This window comes from Globicephala melas, chromosome 1 (assembly GCF_963455315.2).
Source record: "Globicephala melas chromosome 1, mGloMel1.2, whole genome shotgun sequence".
Lineage (NCBI taxonomy): Eukaryota > Metazoa > Chordata > Mammalia > Artiodactyla > Delphinidae > Globicephala > Globicephala melas.
The window spans coordinates 112248580-112268977 of record NC_083314.1 but is presented as its reverse complement, the minus strand read 5'-3'; the positions used below and the strand labels follow the sequence as shown (position 1 = coordinate 112268977).

The 20398-nt window shown below is 38.7% G+C and overlaps 1 protein-coding gene across 1 annotated transcript in view; it reads left to right on the top strand.

Moving 5' to 3' along the window:
• The first annotated feature begins 2290 nt into the window (after positions 1-2290).
• CLCA2 (chloride channel accessory 2) overlaps positions 2291-20398 on the top strand; it is a 37309-nt gene continuing 19201 nt past the window's right edge. Inside the window, exons 1-9 of the mRNA XM_030866122.2 lie at positions 2291-2476; positions 3346-3483; positions 6805-6955; positions 9638-9746; positions 10749-10908; positions 13361-13588; positions 16981-17211; positions 18324-18501; positions 19349-19455. Of these exons, the coding sequence (XP_030721982.1) occupies positions 2291-2476; positions 3346-3483; positions 6805-6955; positions 9638-9746; positions 10749-10908; positions 13361-13588; positions 16981-17211; positions 18324-18501; positions 19349-19455 (1488 nt within the window). The remainder of the gene's footprint in view (positions 2477-3345; positions 3484-6804; positions 6956-9637; positions 9747-10748; positions 10909-13360; positions 13589-16980; positions 17212-18323; positions 18502-19348; positions 19456-20398) is intronic.

The following is a 20398-nucleotide window of genomic DNA, read 5'->3' as shown; positions in this document are numbered from 1 at the left end:
AAGAGATTAGTGTAAGAAAATAAACTGCCAAGGAAAGCTGAAAATAAAGTGCATTGTTCTGTCCAATGAGTCACAGTTCCAGGCAAAGCCTTTGGAGTTGCCACGCCTTGGAGCTTCCACTCTGTAGACACAGCGTGAGCGAGGGGAAAAAACCCACGGCTGGGAATCAGCCCGAGAAGACAAGACAGCTAAATTGACCTCTGAGCTGTAGCATGAGCAACTCTGGCAGTCACGTGGTGACCAGCGATATTCTATTCTCCAACACCCCCAGGGGAACAACCAAAACCCAAGCAACTTCCTTCAAGAGGGATCAAGAGGGAAACTGCTCCAGAGCAGAAGCGATACCTTCTAGAACTGATACTTTCAAAGTTGGGGAGATCATTTTCACACTATAATCCAGGGCTTCTTCGGAATCTGCTTTAATTTACTTCTCTGATTCTGTTCATTCATTCATTCAACAAATACTTATTGAGTGTTTACTGATCTAGGTGCTGAGGAGGTAGTGATAAAAACTGACAGGGTCCTTCTCGCATAAGCCCTTCAGCGTGAAGGAGACAACCAATTACACAACATGAATGTGACATTGTAGGCATGATCATGCTTCAAAGGAGAGGTATCTGATGCACTGAAAGCATGAAAGAGGGGATCTGAGCTAGGTAGGGAGCTCAGCTCAGGCTTCCAGGACAGAACAGGAATTTGAAGGAAAACAGGTGAGAAGCAGTGGGAGAAAAGGTTCCAAACAGAAGGACAGTAAGAGAAAAATCCCCTTCAATATCCCTCAACATTTCAGCTCTTAACACTTCATTTCTAGTTTCTTGAGAACATGAGAGACACAGTACATTGAAAAACAATGGAACTTGGAATCAGTTGGTTTCATTCTAGCCCTATGACAATACTCACACAGCCTTGAACAAGTTACTTAGATTTTCTGAGCCTTAGTTTTGTCACCCATAAGATAGGAAGGATAAAGCCCAGCACACAATAAAAGTTAGCGCCTTTCCCCACTGGCTAATTTTCATAATCTTTCTGAGACTCAGTGTCTTCATTGAAAAATAGAAATAAAAAAATTATACCTGTATCTGGGAATTGACATTTAGGTGGGTTCATTTGTAAGCTCTAAAGCATTATAAAATTATTGGGTAATATTATTAATCACTCATAAAATATGTGTGAGGCCTGCTATATTCCAGATCCTGTGATAGTTACTGCAGAAATGGAAGGTTTTTTTTTTTTAATCTTTGGCTGCGTTGGGTCTTTGTTGCTGCATGCGGGCTTTCTCTAGTTGTGGCGAGCGAGGGCTACTCTTCTTTTCGGTGCACAGGCTTCTCACTGCAGTGGCTTCTATTGTTGTGGAGCACGGACTCTAGGCACACGGGCTTCAGTAGTTGTGACTCATGGGCTCTAGAGTGCAGGCTCAGTAGTTGTGGCGCATGGACTTAGCTGCTCCGTGGCATGTGGGATCTTCCCAGACCAGGGATCGAACACGTGTCCCCTGCACTGGCAGGCCCTGCACCACCAGGGAAGCCTGGAAGTGGAAGATTGATGGAGGCATAGCCTTGCTCTCAGGAGAGAGGTGCTGAAAGAGAAATTCATCCTTTTCCTTGATCAAGAGAGAAAAGGCAGCAAGGACAGAAGGAAAGGCCTCTGTGGTCTGCACAGACATCCAAGTTCCTGGCACTTGGCCCTCTCTGGGGGATATCTGATACCTTCCCCCCACCAGCCATCAGCTGAGAGCTCTCCCAGACTACCTAATGCAAGGCCCCAGGGACAGGGCTGCAGGATGGATTTCCAAATCTTCAAAATAAGCAGACAAAGGAATCTTACATCAAACAAAAAATGACGAGTGCAGTAGGGAAGGAATTGCTCTGAATGATGGAGGAGGTTGTCAAGGATTTCTAGATTTCTGTACTTCTACTGCAAGTGGATGGAAAAACCCAGATTCTCTGATTTTCAGCCCAGCCAGCCAGGCTTCCCTCTTTTAAGCTCCTTTTGTCTTATTTCCATTTGAGAAGACATAAAATGAGTAAGGGGTGGAAGATTTCTTGCCAAACCATGATTCAGGAGGAAGCTCAGCCACAGAACATGCAAGTGTGGCATCGCCCAGAGAAAAAAGACTTGTAGAGACAGGTCTCCGAAAGATCCACCCCAGATTTTGCAAAGAAGGCACCTCCTTCATCACAAGCTCTAAGCCCTTCCAAGTTCAGGAAGAAACTACCTGCTCCGCCATTGACAACTTAGCACAATGTGCCCAGCAGGACCAGTGTGAGTAAAGCAGACGGTTTTCTGCAACATGACGCACGGGGACAGTGCAGGTCCTGTTTGCAGCCTGAAGTTTGTGACTCTGCTGGTGGTCCTCGGTCCGGAACTCCTATTTCTGGGAGCCGGAGTGCAGCTTCAAGAAAATGGGTATAATGGATTACTTGTTGCAATCAATCCTCAGGTATCCGAGGATCAGAAACTCATCCCAAACATTAAGGTGAGTGGCAAGTATGAAGTCAAAACCATTATCCTATTCGAGCAGACCTGTAGCCTTCTTTAAGGAGTTGCCTGGTTTGTATTTGAGCAGTAAGGAAAGTGATGTTTCTCAAAAATAGCAACAAAAATTACAATTAACAGCCAAGCCAGTTTGTTCACCTAATTCTGTGTAGTCTCAGCTCACAGACTGTTGATCTAGCCCTCTTTTATTTGTTGTTGCTGGTTACTACTAAGTTTAGCTTTTGTGTTTAACTACATGGCTGTTTTTGGGGTAGCAACTTAAAAAATAATCCATTGTGGCAACAAAGACCAGATGTTTGACTGATGAATAAGCATGATTGTGTCTATTAAAATTATGTTGTTGGATTCCATCCTGAGGATGGGAATTCTCAGACAGAAAGAGTGAGAGTCTGAATGGAGTGCCAAAGAGCAAAATTCTTTCTTTTCACCTGAATGTTCTGTAAAGCAGTTGACTATTTTCACCTTGATATGGTAAGGCAGGCCCATAGCTCCATTACTTGAGTCTCCCTTTGGTATTGCTTTAGTGAAATCAATACTGTCATAAGGTGTGGTCTTGGAAAGGCGTGCCGTGAAAAGGATTTGTTTGGTAAAAGCTTAGAAGTCTTTCACAAAATTTGGAAAATTATATAGGCAAACCCAGACGCATAATTAGTGTCCTAAAATCTCTTCCAGATAACCATTTGAAGTTTATTTATTTTGCTCCTAGGTTTTCCCAAAAATCTAATACTGTCTCTAAAAGAAATGGGCTCCTTCATTATTGTTATTACTGCTTGTTCAAGTATAACCAGAAAACTAAAACATTAAGAAGTTACAAGTGATAAAATAAGCTTTTCTTTTATTTGGTTACAGGAAATGATAACTGAAGCTTCTTATTACCTATTCAATGCTACCAAGAGAAGAGTGTTTTTCAGAAATATAAAGATTTTAATACCTGCCACATGGAAAGCTAATAATTACAGCAAAGTAAAACAAGAATCATATGAAAAGGTAATTCAAGATTTCATTAAATGTGCTTAACTCAAGAAAAAAATATAATGTGTTCAAACTTTAAAAGTGAGAACTTAGACAAAAACAAATTAATATTAATACACAAACAATATTATTGAAAAGATTGTTATGTGCAAAATGTATGGAAATGTAATAAATGAGTGAAAATTATGGAGTAAAAAATAAGCAAAATGCCATTGCCCAAGCGACCTCTCAGAAATCTCTTTACTATGTAACTTACAGAGTCCTTTCTGAAATTTTTGGTTAAGGACCAAGAACTAGTTTTATTCTACTGAGTATGAGCTGTAAAGGGAATAATTTCAATTATGACTATCCTCATTTCCCACCCTGTCAGAGAGAGTAAACATACATGTACAGACAGAAACCTAAGCCACCCATGCATATAAAAATATGACTTTCTTGTCCTGCAAGAGTGCAAATTAGCAGAATTTCATATTAGCCCAAGTCCAGCACAATGTTTTTGAGGAGTATGTTGATAAGAAGCAAGGCAGAAAGCAGGGAAGAGAGGCATGGCTACCTTTTTTTTTCCAACCAAAAAAAGAACCTTCAAAGGACTCTCATAAGCTGTAGATTATAATTAAGCATCCATGATAATGTCTGGCACATACTGGTATGCATGCTATAAATAAATGTTAAATAAATTTGGCAAATGACTGTTTGAAATTACTGTGATCAAGAGTCCTAGCAGCTACCAGAAAGGGCAGGAGCAGAGGCATTGAGAATATAGCTCAGGGCTTCAGCAATGGAGTGGGTTCAAGATCTGTAATTACAGCTCGGATAGAAGGGCTGAGACTGTGGTAGTTTCCCCTTTTCCTTATTTGTGTCACTTGGTATGAATTTTCCTAAGATTGTTTTAATTCTTAGATCTCCTTTGAAGTTATTGAATGATATAGCAATCTCAAAGGCACCCCAGTGTCCTGAAGAAGTTAAAGGGGTCCTTAAAACTATCTGATTTATGACCAGGTGAAAGCATTTGATGATTGGGCTTGGAGATAGGAGTGATAGACGAACTGGGATAAACTGGGAACAGAGCTATTGTTTATTAAACTTCAACTAAATGCTAGGCATTCTGTATATATTGCTTAATTCTCAGACACCTAAAATTAGTTGCTGTTATCTCAAATTAGGAAACTGAGGCTCAAATATGGTAAGGATTTTATCCCAAGTCAAACAGCTGGTAAATTAAAGAGCAATTTGAATTCATGCCTGTTTGATTCCAAAACCTATGCTCTTTGCTCTAAGCTATACTGTCTCTAGCCACCTTACATAGTTGTCATTAATCAATCTGGCCTTTAGTGGGACAAAAAGTCTTGGAGATAACCAACACCAAACCCAGGTGCTACTCCTCATCCTAATGAAGAAGAGAGAAATAAATAACTAAAGCAAAAATGACTGAACAGGGCTTCCCTGGTGGCGCAGTGCTTGAGAGTCCGCCTGCCGATGCAGGGGACATGGGTTTGTGCCCCGGTCCGGGAAGATCCCACATGTCGCAGAGCGGCTGGGCCCATGAGCCATGGCCGCTGAGCCTGCACATCTGGAGCCTGTGCTCCGCAACGGGAGAGGCCACAACAGTGAGAGGCCCGCGTACCGCAAAAACAAAACAAAAACAAAAACAAATGACTGAACAGAAAGATTAAAGGAAAGAGTCACTGAAGGCTGTTCATATATCTGCTAGATACCAACTCTTTTAACCTCATAATGTCAATCAAGCAAACACTTAGCAAATGATCATTACATACAGGAACCATGCTAGGCATGGCAGAGGACACAAGGAAAAGCAAGATAGTTCCTCTCCTTGTGACTCTACAGTCTAATGTAGGTGGGACGCAGGGGAGGGGGGGAGGGGTAGGATAAAAGTACATAAAAGCTGTATTACTATGGTCTGTAAGATAGTATATAACCCCAAACAGCCTGAGTATTCTACCCCATACAGTGTACTCTTTCCTTTTTGTTTCAGGACAACTTTCCAGACATAGAAATGAGGTTTTGTCCAAGTGAAGACTATTCAAGGGCATGATGCCTGTAGCCCTTTTCACAGGTGTTGCCTTGCAAAGTCCTTGGCTTGAATTCTTATCTTTCTAAAAAAAATGCTAATTATTATAAAAATAATTCATGCTTGTTGCAAGAAGACAATGTAGAAATATGGACAATAAAAAGAAAATATTACCTTCCACTATTCCTCAGCGGTGTGTACACCCCCCCACACACACACCAGTACACATGTAGTACATATAGTGATCGTTATATATATATTTATAAGATCATATTAGATCTATTGTTCCATAATCAACTTAAAAAAAAAAATTAACAACATACTTAACTTCTAAGGGCAAGTCTTGAGACAACATATTATCTTTATTCCTCAAAATAAAAGGAACAATGTTGTATATAAAACTGTGTTCTCTAAATGGTTATTTGAGTAGATATTTACTTTAGCTTCTGACTTAAAATATTGTGTTTTATAAATAGTAATTGAAATGGTAAGGGTACAGTATGAAATATAACTTCAATAGAATAATTGTTTTGCTGATCTGATTGGTTATGGGAATAAAAGGACAAGGCTTAAAAGAAACATATCCGGGCTTCCCTGGTGGCGCAGTGGTTGAGAGTCTGCCTGCCAATGCGGGAGACGCGGGTTCGTGCCCTGGTCCGGGAGGATCCCACGTGCCGCAGAGCGGCTGGGACCGTGAGCCATGGCCGCTGGGCCTGCGCGTCCGGAGCCTGTGCTCCGCAACGGGAGAGGCCGCAACAGTGAGAGGCCCGCGTACCGCAAAAAAAAAAAAAAAAAAAGAAAGAAAAAAAAAAAAGAAACATATCCTATTGTCTTGCACTGATGAAAGAACCCACAGAAAGTTGTTCACAAAAGGCTATAACATGTTACAGTACAGCTCTGAATGATGTGTAAATGCTCTTAAAATTTCTTCAAATTTTTAAATTACTTTTTATCGTGATTTATAATGTCAGAATTTTACAGTGTTGACTTTTGAGAAAATTTTAATCTGGAAAATGGGAAGGTCAAATGAAAGTAATGAAGCTCCATGGAAATTTGATAAGCTTTTAAAATATATACGTTTTTGAAAGTGACATAGTTTTGTTGATATTTAGTTGTGAATGCATTTTAAACTCCATCTAAAGGCATTTATTTTTTCAATCTCTTTTAAAATTGGGATACAATCCATATAGAAAAATGGACACATATCTTAAATGTACACTTCAAAGTGTTTTAACAAATGTAGATATTTATGTCACCAACATTACAGTCACAATGTAGAGTATTACAAGGCATTTCTTTTAATTTAGGCAAATGTCATAGTGACTGACTGGTATGGGGCACATGGAGATGATCCATATACCTTGCAATACAGAGGGTGTGGAAAAGAGGGAAAATACATTCATTTCACACTTGACTTTCTACTAAATGATGACTTAAGAGCTGTCTATGGATCACGAGGTAAGTTTGACCAATCAAGAAATAGACAATGGACAGCACTATTTACAGTATTCTGTGCTTAATGCTAAAAGGGACTCAAAGAACCTGAAACCTGCCAAGGACTTACTATTGGGATGAGGAGATAGGCCACGTGCCCATGAAAAGATGAGGGACAAAGTGAGCCAGAAAGGGTTAAGCGCCAGATTAGTGGCCCAGACAGGGCATGCTATAAGAATTCAGTGACGAGGGAGAGCATTTTGAGCTAAAGGTGGTCAGAAAAGGCCTTACAAAGAAGAGGATCTTAAGGTTGAATATAATTTTGATAAATGGAAAAAAGGGAGAGAGAGTGGGAAAAGTATGAATAAAACCGTGGCAGCAGAAGAATCCAGGGCATATTTGAGAGATGGGCACAGTAGACCCCACTGATGGTGCAGAAAAACTATGGGAAGTGAATAGTGGGAAAAAATGCTGAAATGCACATGGGGTAGGTGATGGAGAGCCTCAAATGCCCAAATTAGCAAGTCACAACTTAAGGTTTGTAACATAGGAGTGAAACCATCCAAGCAGGGTTTTCAGAAGCTAAATCTGGCTGTGAGGATAATCTGACTCCCTCAGATCAATGAGGGAGAAACTGGATATCAGGAGAATAACTAGAAGTCCAGGTATGAGGCCCTGAGACTTGAGTAAGATCGAAGGCAGTGAGATGGGAAGGACAAGAAAGAGAGTAACAAGAACAAGAGAATTTTCTACGTGCCAAGTGCTGTGCTATTTGCTTTTCAAATGTTATCTTATTTAATCCTAACAACTCTAAGTAATGAGAGATATTCCAGAGGGGAAAAAGTATGAAACAGAGGTCAGAACTGCTTCAGAGTGAAAGGCAAGGAGTGTGTGTGTGGGCAGCATTAAGTAACACACCAGGTTTTGGGCAGAAATAGAAGGGACCAGTTTAAAGGGGAAATCCACAAGTCTGGATTTAGGCAAGTGATTGTGAGGAAAGTGGACTATGCTGGTGGAAAGACCCAGCCTATGGCGGAAAAAGGATGACTAGAGTTTCACAGTGAAGCCAGCGTCATAGGTTTGGAGATTGGCATTTAGTGGATGGGATCTGAGAAAGAAACTGTGGTGAGAAAAATGAGTAGGTCAAGGGCTAACTATCCAATTCTTAATTTTTTGTTTTTGATTTTAACGTACAGCAGTGCCTTTCAAATGATGTTTTCACTTTTACCCCCATTTAAATCTAAATAGATTTTATTATCCTCTGAATAACTAGCAGGAAGTGGAGCCACACACTCTATAAAACACACTTTATAAAACACACTTTATAAAACACTTTATAAAACTTTATAAAAATGGCTTTTTTTCCTGGTAACTCTGAGGTGCTGATAATCTCTGCACAAATATATGACTTCACCAGCACTTCTAAATTCCATGAGTAGGCAGAAACTTTTCCTTAGCACTTTCAGCTTAGACTGTTCCCCTCCCTTCCTATGTTCCAAGATCCAAAAAATGCATAATATGCCACAGCCTGAGTCAACTCAGCAAACATTTCCTGGGTTCCCAGATCTTAAAAGAATTCAGAAAGAAAAGTGTACTTGGGGAGGGGAGTTAATCTGGAAAATTTCTATTGGGGAGAAGTCAGTTTTTAGCTGAACATTGAAGAAAATACAAGATTTAGAAAGGTAGAGATAAACTTATAAAGGATTTGATGCTGACAATGAGGATTTTCATGAGCTAAGATTTGAAGATAAACATGGAGAATCAGGAATAAAATGAAAGAGAAAGGACCACCCAAGCTGGTGAGGAGGTTCTATGATCCTTTTTGCTCCTTCTTCCCTCCCTGGCCCCAGGGTTTCAATCATTGCTGTAGACAGGAGAATTATCTATAGGAAAAAAGAGTGGCAGGCATGCCTGGATAACACAAACTGAAGAATAGGAAAGATTTATTTGCTGGTTTGATGTCTTAGTCGATTTGGGTTACTATAACAAAATAGCATACACTGGGAGGCTTATACACAACAGAACTTTCTCACAGTTCTGGGGACTGGAAGTCCAAGATCAAGGCACCAGCCAAATTGGTTTCTGTGAAGGCCCACTTCCTGGTTCATAGACAGCCATCTTCTCACTGTGTCCTCACATGACAGAAAGAAGGAAACTCTCTGGGGTCTTTTTATAAGGGCACTCATTCCATTTATGAAGGCCCCACCCTCATGATCTAATAATCACTCCCAAAGGCCTCACCTCCTAACACCTTCACATTGTGGGTCAGGATTTCAACATATGAATTCTGGGGGGACATACACATTCAGTCCATTGAATTGAACATTCAGTCCATATGCTTCTTTTCCTTTCCCAGAATCCTGAACTTATAGGCATGTATAAAGCTAAATAGAAAACCTTAGGCAGATTCCTTAGGGAAATGAGAGAATGTGAGACTCCTCACTAATTTCAAACAGATATGCAACAGGTAAATCACTGGTTTGCACTTCCAGAACTAAACATATTTTCACACTGCCTCTTTTACGATGGTGGGGGTAAAGCAGAAGGGGATGGGAACGGGGTGGGGAAGAGGAAAGTGGAAGCAAGAATTGCACGTCAACCCTTCAGAATGAGTATATATAGTCAGGTGATGTTACGTATTCACTGATTAGCAAGGTATATTGCTGAAATTTTAGGAACTCAAAACAAAAACTCTCTCTTCCACAGGCAGAGTGTTTGTTCACGAATGGGCTCATCTCCGTTGGGGTGTGTTTGATGAATATAACAATGAGAAACCTTTCTACGTAAATGGGCAAAATCAAATTAAAGTAACAAGGTTAGTGTTTTTTTGCATGTTTAAAATTCACTGTTTATTTGTTTTTACGCTAAAATAGAGTTTATAATGGCTGCAAAACTTAACTGACAATTTTCAGTTTTATTGGATTTTTTAAAAAATTGGTAAGTATTTATGTGGTCAAATGCCAAAACAATATAAAAAGTTATACTCTTATATAGCATACTCCCACCACTCTCTTCACCCTGTTCCCTTTCATCCCCTCTAGATCACCATTTTTATTAGTTTCTCATTTATTTTTTCTGTGTTTCTTCAGGAAAATTCAAATAAATATGAATATATATTTTTCCTCACTCTTCTTTCTTTTAATTGCATAGTGTTCCATTGTATGGATATACCATAATTTTTCAACCAGTCCCTTATTATTGAACAAATGAGTTGTTCACCATATTTTGTTATTACTACAAGTCATAATGCTATAAATAAGTTATTTCCATTATATGCAGGCAGATCCGTATATCTATTGAATAGCTTCCAAGAATTACCAGGTCATAGGGTAATTTTAGCTGTAATTTTGGTAGATATTGACTGATTCTTCTCCCAAAATTTAGATGGTTTTTTATCCCATTGACAGCATTTGAGACTGCTTATATAGGAAGGAATCCTTTTAAATATCATCATTAGATGTTCATTCTCTTCTTCCTCTGATGTCCAATGGCAATGAACTCAAAGGAGCCCTGATTCAGGATACTACCACTCATGACCTTCCTCAGGCCTCCAAAAGTTCATGTTGATTTCTCGGTGACTTTTGCTTTGACCCTGTTTAGCTGGTAAAGCCCTTGGCAATACAGAGCCTCTCATCAAAATCAAATGTTTTAAAATCAAGTGGAGTGCATTTGTAAATTAATGACCTTTCTTAATAGTTTTTAAAATGTCTTCTGTGTATCTAGCAATCTATGATCCTAGAAACAAATTATTTTATGAGCCAATAAGAAAGAAACATAAGCATTTCTAAAACAGACCCAATGTCTCTTCCTATTTCAGGTGTTCATCTGACATCACAGGCATTTTCTTGTGTGAAAGAGGCCCTTGCCCCCAAGAAAACTGTATTATTAGCAAGATTCTCCAAGAAGGATGCATGTTTATATACAATAGCACCCAAGATGCAACTGCATCGATAATGTTCATGCAAAGTTTATCTTCTGTAAGTATGGCCTTAGAATAACAAACTCTTACAAGATTCCATCTTTTCCCAAGATAGACTGATATGTTTTAAGTATTTAAACAAAAAGACAATTAAGATTCACTACATTTGGGACTTCTCTGGTGGTCCAGTGGTAAAGAATCCACCTTCCAATGCAGGAGAGGAGGGTTCAATCCCTGGTCAGGGAACTAAAATCCCACATACTGAGGGGCAACTAAGCCCGTGCGCCACAACTACTGAAGCCCACACTCCTAGAGCCCGTGCTCCGCAACAAGAGAAGCCACTGCAATAAGCCTGCGTGCCACAACTACTGAGCCCACGTGCCTCAACTAGAGAGCCCATGTGCTCTGGAGCCCATGCACCATAACTAGAGAGAGAAAACCTGCATGCCAAACTACAGAAAGAGAAGCCTGTGCGCTGCAATGAAAGATCCCGTGTGCCACAACTAAGACCCAATGTAGTCAAAAAAAAAAAAAAAAAAAGAAAAGAAAAGAAAAAAGATTCACTACATTTTAGAGCTTGGGGAACCTTAGAGTTCATCTAGTTTTTACTTTACAGATTTAAAAAAAAAACTCAGTGCCCCCCCCTCGACAGTCCAAGCTGATCAGTAAAAATTGTTTCCTTTAGAAAAGTGATTATGTGCTCTCCAGGGAAGGTGATTTAACAAGGGGAAACCTGGAGTCTTCAAAATAAATTGCTCGTATGGTGGTGCATCTATATCCTTTCACAGGAAAGTGTACTGGGTTAATGACAGGGATGTAACGTATGATTATATTTCTTCATTTAAGGTAGCAAACCACTCTTATTTTAATGGAATTCCCTAATTCTCTTTCCCTTGTTTTGCATATTCTAGAACTTAAAAAGAAAAGTCAGGTGTTACCAAGGGAAGTCAACTAATCCTTAGCTTCGCAGGTTCAGAAACTCAATCTTGTCAGTATTCCACGCTAACTGACAAGAGACTTGTGTAGGAATCCAGAACACATTTTTAAAATTATTTAAAAAGAGTACTCTGTCATGGAGATCTGACACTCGCATTCTCTAGCCAGTTCATTTTCTCTCTGACAGAAGCAGCACGGAACAGCCAAATTCTACCCAGAGGCCTATTTTGAGAGTGTGGAATCAGAAAGGAGGGAGTTAGGAGATGCAGAGATTTAGTCACATCAGCCTTCATAACCTGATACATTTTTCCAACTTCATCACATCTGTGGGTCACGTCCTCTCCATTGAGCTGGGAACACTGTGGGCAGTGTCTCTGTGAAGTTTTCTGTTTCTATGACTAACCCAATGTTCCTTGGATTGACACATTCTTTTTTTAGATAATTTTTTTTTCTTCAGTCTGGTTTTAGTCAAGGCTAAGAGTCATCTGTAACTTTAAGGTGCTTTTTCATATTTCTTGTCCAATTCATTATGGTTTTAATTTAATTTACAGCTTTAATATCTGAAGCCAAGCTAATTCCATGTTATTTCATCCACATTGTTTGTGGCTAGGTACTATCTTTCTGGTCATTTGAAACGCCTACTCATTAATATCCAGTCAGAAAACTTTTACCATCTCCTAACCATAGTCATGAAATATAAAGAAAAGAGTTAAAAACAAACATACAGACAAAAACAACAAAACAGGTTCTATCATATCTCCCCATCCTACTAAGAAACTCATGTTCTTACGCAATTACTAACTTTTTGAAGCTTCAGCTTCCTTTTCTAAGAAATTAGAGTTGGGGCTAGAGAATCTGTAAGATTTCTTTTACCTCTAAGCTTCCATAGCTCTGTTAGCAGGAAGCATCTACTGTTTGTAGGAATATAGCCACTGGGAAGTAGATAACACATTACTTTGCAATGCAAATCATGCCTTTAAAAGAGGTGCTGCCAAGGTTTAGTATTATTGTATGAATTATGGCTATATCTCCAAATGGGGAAAGAGATCAGGAAGTAGATTTAAGTTGGTTTTCTCCTTATCCTAGTCTTACAGAGGTCAATATTTCAACTAGCTCAATATAGGTTTATTGATCAATAGATAAAGGTGCAGTGGTTATTACATATCATTCCAAGGAATAGGCTGATCAAGATAAGATAACATCTCCTGGGGTGTTTTCTTTAACACACTATTATGCTAAGGAAGTTGAGAGTTTGTTTTATTTTTTTAAAGCCTAAGATATTTATACACGGTCTACTCTCTGTTACCTAAGCGCAAGAAAACTTTAACAGAGGTTGACCTCAGTACCACATGCGTGCCAGAGTTTCAAGCAAAGGGTGCCAAGGTTTATCTGTAAATTCAATGGCATTCTTGAAGTAAAGAAGGACATAGCTGTAGCACTTCTGATTTCTCATGTTTCAGCTCGCCTTTCCTCTTACCTTTAGTTCCTTGAGAATGAGAAGTATGTCTAGTGTGAGAAGAGTACTTTTATTTTCTGATTATTTTCTGAGTACTTTTATTTTATTCTTTTTCAAGGTGGTTGAATTCTGTAATGCAAGTACCCACAACCAAGAGGCTCCAAACCTGCAGAACCAAATGTGCAGCCTCAGAAGTACGTGGGATGTAATCACAGACTCTGACGACTTTAATAACAATTTTCCCATGAAAGGGACTGAGCTTCCGCCTCCTCCCACATTCTCTCTCATACAGGCTGGCGACAAAGTGGTCTGTTTAGTGCTGGATGTGTCCAGCAAGATGGCAAAGGTAACATTTGAACCAAAATAATTGTAAACCATCACTTTTTTCTATCAGTTTTTAATTCTTTTTCTTTTCAGAGGGGAAGGGAAGGGAAGGGTGAGGCCAAACGTTTGGAATAGTCATGGGCATCATCTCTTCTTGGGTATGAGAGAAACAAATTCAGAATGTGGCCCAGATATTGAGATAACACAGATAAATGAAATCCACAGGTAATTCCCAGCCCTCATTATTGCTACTAATTGCAACCTTTTCCAACCAAAACCCTTTCCAAAACTCTGACATGTAGCGGAAGGCTCCTTTCTGACCACATTCCACTCACTGGTAAACAACCATGGCCGAGGCAATAGACTGAGTTTGCAGTGAGTGTGCATATACATTATGTGTGTATTTTCTATGTCATTGTGTACAGAGAAACATATCTCACTCATCTGGCAATCTGGCAGCCTTCTAGAAACCCATTCTCCAAAGCTCCAGAATTCTTAGACAGTAATTAGAGGTTTAGTCTCTGGAATCAGGCAGATGTGCTTTAAGTCCTGGCTCCTTCATTTACTGTCTGTATAATCAAGAGCAAATAACCTCTCTGAAGCTCAGTTTTCTCATCTGTAAAACAGGGATAACAATACCTATTTCATTGTTGTGACAGAGACAGTTCATACTGGCTCACAGGAGTCAATTGTTAAATTTTCAAGAAATTTGCAAGCCAGTTGTAAATATAGCCATTATTAAAAAATAAACTATGCAGAGTTATAATTAAATAAAATATATTGAAATAAGCATAATAAATGCTCAAAACTCATTACTTCCTAATTATTTTTCTACTATTCTTACTATTATCTATGCCCAGAGTCAGTAACTACCTGCTTTTGCATAGCCTGCAAATTAAGAATGGGTTTAGAAAAAAATCAAGAGAATAATAAAATTTCAGGACACATGAAAATTATATGAAATTCAAATTTTAGCATCCATAAGTAAAATTTTATTGGGAGACAGCAATGCTCATTTGTTTACATATTATCTATGGCTGCTTCAGTACTAAAATAGCAGAGTTAAGTAGTTGCAAAAGACAATATATGTCCCACCAAGCCTAAAATATTTACTATCGGATCCTTTACAGAAAATGTCTGCTGATCCCAGATCTAGGCTCCTGAGGTTATTTCTGGTCTATCATCTCTATGACTCTGCTCCTACATATCTCTTGCCAACTTTGCACTCAGCGATGTCAGGTTGACAGCTTAAATCAGCCACAGTGAGAATATTTACCCCATAGAAATTGCAACAAATCCAGGGTTCTCCCTCTTTCTCTTTTTACCAGAAAGCCAGTTTTTAAACTTTTACCAGCGCACCACTAACTACTTCATAGTGTTGTTGAAAGGGAAAATGAGATACTGAATATGAAGTTTTTGGTTTATAAGTGACAACTGTTATTTTATTATAGTACTTGTCCTAAGGGAGAGTTTATCCTCTTGTATTCTCTGGATCAGTAGTCCTGGAAAATTTGCCTGTTTTGGCTTGTCTCTAAAATATGAGGAATACCACTAATACATTCAGCATCTAGATAATTTTGTGATCTTGCCTACCTGCAGTTGACTAGGGTATGATCTTCAAATATGATCTCAGAGTAATTAATATTGACTATCTGCCTCTGTTGAGCAAGAACAGATGGAGTGAAAGGGAAAGATAGTTGTACTTGAAAGAAGACCTGAGAGAAGTAGAAGAGAAATAAGCCTAAAGTAGCAAGCTCATGGCAAAGAAAACTTCTCTCCCTTTTCCTGTCAATAGTGTCACTGAACCATCACGACCATCCATTCATTTATCAGGTGCCTATACTGTGCTGGCTTGGGGGATACAGAGATGACAGAATAGAGTCTGCTTTGAAATGCTCACAATCTGACGAGGGAGACAACACACACATGTGAATAAACACAATACAATGTGACAAGGCTCCACAGAGGTGTGAATTGCTGTGGAGGCACTGGCAGCATCTGGGTTATAGGAGAGTGACTGAGGAAGACTTCACTGAGATGATGATCTTGGAGTTGAGTCTTGAAGCATAAGTAGATATTTGCCAGTTGGATGAGGTGAGGGGAGGCATTCCAGTGAAGAGAATAGTATATGCAGGTGGCTGAGAGGCAAAATTAGTAGAATTTTTTTCAGGGGAAGTACATCAATTGGTATGGATATAACTAACAGTGGCTTGGCCTAGAAAAATGACAGATAAGATGAAAATGAATGATGAAATGAATGATGGTATGAATTTGAGAGAAATTTAAGACGTATTGATATGACCTGTTCAAGGATATGGAGGCTGGTAACACAGGAGTAATAAAAGAGAGTTCCAGGTTTCTGGCTTCACTAGTTAGGAGTAGAGGTCATGACCATGTTGTTAGCAATACTTAGTACTTACTAAGTACTTACTATGTACCCATTTTGCAGATGAGAAAACTGAAGCTAAAAGAGATAAGTAATTTCTCTATGGTCACATTACTAGTAAAAGTTGAAGGCAGGATTCAAAGTCCTTGTTTTATCCACTCTACCAATGTACCTCTCAATATTGTAAGAGAAACAATATTTGGGAAGGGGGGCAATGAATTCAAAGTGTATAGAGTTTGAGATACCTGTGAGAGGTTAAATTGATGGTGTTTCCTAAGCAGTGTGAAATGCAGGTCCAGATGTTAAGGGAGATGTCTAGGTTGGAGATAGAGACCACAATCATCACTGAACAGGTGGTCATTGAAGCTCAGCTTCCTGCTCCCACAGCCTTCAAAACAAGTGACCCTAATGAATTCATCACTAGTATCACCTGCCCAAATGTGGTGACTAACATTACTTTATATTTATTCAAGGTGTAACTATTGTCATATACATATCTCAGTTGATCCTCACGGTAATTCTATTTTAGCAAGTAAGAAAGATTATTATTACCCTCACTTTACAGATGGAATGCCCAGCCTAAGATAAACACGATAACAGAGAGTAGTGCCAGGATAGATGCCTGACTGCTGTTCCTCTCTACCATAAGATCTTTGCAATGTTTCCTCTTACCCAGGATGAATTTTAAAAGAAGCAATTACAAACCAAGTCTCTATTGGTTCTACAGATCTTTGAATCAGGTAGGAGAGAAATAGTGGATGTATGTGTTCTTATGGAATGGTAAATCATGAACAGCTTCTTAGGGGCAGAGTTCCAAACCAACCCCCACCCTGCCGAAAAGCATTCATTTTTGAGCCTGCATTTAATCAAACAATATTCTAGCATAGTGTCAATCTTTACAACTCAAAAAATCAGAGTCTGACATCTCTAAAGAATTAGCAGAGATATTTGCTAATTGAGTTACTTAGTTATACTTTTGTCTACCAACCAAATGTTGTTACCTTTCTTTTTTCCTTTCTGCAACATAGGCTGACAGATTCCTTCAACTGCAACAAGCAGCAGAATTTTACTTGATGCAGATTGTTGAAATTCATACCTTTGTGGGCATTGCTACTTTTAATAGCAAAGGGACAATCAGAGCCCAGCTGCACCAAATTAACAATGATGATGACCGAAAGCTGCTGGTTTCCTATCTGCCTACCACTGTGTCAGCTGAAGCAGAAACCAGCATCTGCTCAGGGCTGAAGAAGGGATTTGAGGTACAGTAGAGCACCCCAAGCCTCACCATCACTTTCCTTTCCCATCACTTTCCTTTCCCTCACTTTGTATCTGAGGTTGCTTCTGATTTGGGGCAATCTGTTACAATATGGTCATGAGTCTCAAGTATAGGAAAGTAATGATGGATTATCTTTAAGGTCAGGGACCACGACTTTCTCACCACTGAATCCCCTGTGCCTAGTAAAGGGCATGTAATATTTGCTTAAGAAAAATTTCTTGAAGGAATGAGTAAATAATTGAATACAATTATTCAATTATAGGCTGGGGGACTTCAGCATCATCAGAAAAATTTCTAACACTGTCCCTATCCATCTGGGACAGTTCCATCTGTGGCTGTTGTTACCCTTGGGTTTTCCAATCAAAATCAGCATGTCTGGCCTCCTGCCTATAGTCATACTAGACCTCAAGCATATGAATATCAGTTAAGGTCAGAGGTATGTTTCAAGAATAACGGAGTTCACCTAAATCAGCATAAGTGTGGATTCGACACTGAGGATACAGCCATGTGTTAAACATCTGGTAGCAGGCAGAACACAATTGCAACTGTTACTTTCTACAGCCAAGAGTTTCTCAACATTGGCTGCGCATTGAAATCAGCTGGGGATTCAAAAATTCCAATGCCTGCATCTCACCCCCAGAGATTCTGATTTAATTGATCTTGGGTGTGAGCTGGCCATTAAAAATTTTTAAAGTTCTCATCCAATTCCAGTGTATAGCCAAGGTTGAGAAACACTGCTCAGGGTCCTTTTATTGGCCACTTACTGGATCTCAGAAGCAAGGATCTCACATAATAATGTTCTCCCACATCCTCTATGATAGACACTATTCTAAACTAGGGGTATCTCATAGTGATTTGAACAGGAAGAAGTCCTATCCATGAGTAAGCAGGCAATGGCATGTAGGGTGACAAGTGCTGTGATGGGGTGAGGTGAGGACTGAGTGGAGATGGGCATGGAGAGTGTGGGAAGTTAGAAAGGACCTGGAAGAGGAATATGCCCCCCTGGTGGGGAATTTAGAATGAGAGTGAATTCTCCTGCTCAATAAGGCAATCTGAATCACATTTCCTTCCAAATGAATGATACCCTGTGTTCAGATGGTTGAAAAACTGAATGGAAAAGCCTTCGGCTCTGTGATGATACTAGTGACCAGTGGAGATGATGAGCATGTCACCAACTGCTTCCTCACTGTGCTCAGCAGTGGTTCAACTATTCATACCATTGCCCTGGGTTCATCTGCAGTCAAAAACCTGGAGGAATTATCACATCTTACAGGTAGGTAAATTTCTAGCAACATATTTTAGAGCATTTCCTTTCAACTTGAATATTCAAAGAACCACCATGAAACTCAGATTATGTCAACAGAATACATGGCTTAATTGAAAAAACTATGAACAGTTTTCTTAAGAAAAAACACAAAACAAAGTCATTGCTAAATTCTGTCAAAAATTTGCTTTTTTATACTTTCCTTAGAAAGTGCCAATTATATACACCTAATGAAAATATTATTATTACTTCTTTGTTAAACCAGCCTGAGCATGTATAATCATGGAGCTAAAAGTATGTTTAAATGCACTAACTTCTATGATAAGGAGACATGCAATATTACACACATATCTTTTTTTGTTCTAAATGAGGCACAGAATAATTTTATCTTATATTCCTCACATTGAATAAAAAATGCATATGCTAACTTGAAAACTGAAAGCTAGGTTTTATTGAATTATGTTTGCAAATAATGTTTTCAGAATGTAAATGTAAATATATAGCAATATAAATGGGTAGAAATTAACCTAGATTGTCTAGGAATTACCTTAATTAAATATTTGATTTCAATAAATATTTATTTTCAATAAATATTTATTGAGTTTTTATCACATACTGGGTAGAGCTCTAGACCCTACAATTACAGCTGTGAATAGAACAAACAAAACCACTGCCTTGGGGTGCCTGCTCACCATGTGGTCGTATAGGACGCTGTGCAAAGCAAGTCAAGCACGGCTCCTGCTTTCCCCAAACTCACCCTCTTAAGCAAAGGAAGTTTGTTAGAAAAGGTCTATCACTTTATCTTTTGTTTTACTTTATACATTTTAATAGCTAACATCCCAATTGTGTATTTCAGGAGGTTTAAAGTTCTTTGTTCCAGATAAATCCAACTCCAATAGCATGCTTGATGCTTTCAGTAGAATTTCCTCTGGAACCGGAGACATTTTTCAACAACATATTCAGGTCAGAATTTCCTCAATATTATATTTACAGATAGGGGAGAGGGGAGAGGGAGCAAGGAAAATAGATGAATTGTGCTGTCTCATTAACCTTATTTGAATATGTAACAGTCCTTGTTACATTAAAAGAAGGCTTTTAGTGAGCTTCTTGACATCACCAGAACCAGGTTTCATCTTTACCTGATGTCTACTTCTCAGCCCTAGGAGTCATTTTCTGTAATTGCTACTTCAGCTTTTCAAGGTCTATAGCAGAGTTTGCTCCTTCCTTGTGGCTCAAAATGGGGTTGGGGGTGGGACATGGGGTAGAGGTAAGGTCCAGAATTAAAATAAGAATCAGTGGCTTTAGTTTTAGTTCAAACTTGCCATCAATCAGAATCCATTTTACTTTGCTTCTTTAAAAACTTCCTTGAAGTTCCTCCCTCATATAAAAAGTATCAACTATTTCGTTCAATTCTAGAAATTCCTAAAGATCTCTCCAACTACCACAATTTATTTGATTTTGCTCACAAAATCTTCCTTTAATCAAGTCATTTTTTTCAAAGGGCCAATTTATTTTTCTTTCAAAGTACTTTAAAGATATTTTGAATATAACTGAATAATGTTTTGAATAAAATTTCACCTGCTGTTTCCTCACAGATGGTAAGTGAACCTGCCAAGTTAATGGCTTGATGGGAGCAATGAAATCAGTAAATTATTCTTAGAAAATATTTAACAAGATTATATGTACAGAGTAAAGGCAATAACCACAATTCTGTCATTAGAAGTAGAAAAAAGGTGAATTTTAAGTGATAATGTATATTTTAGATTAGACTACAATTGGCTCTTCTGAATAATCTTTCTACCCTTGATTTTCTCTTTAATAATATGAAATAAAAAGAAATGTTTAAAAAAGTAAAACAAATTTAGCAAAACATTATTCATATGACTCAAATTGGTTCCCAGACTTG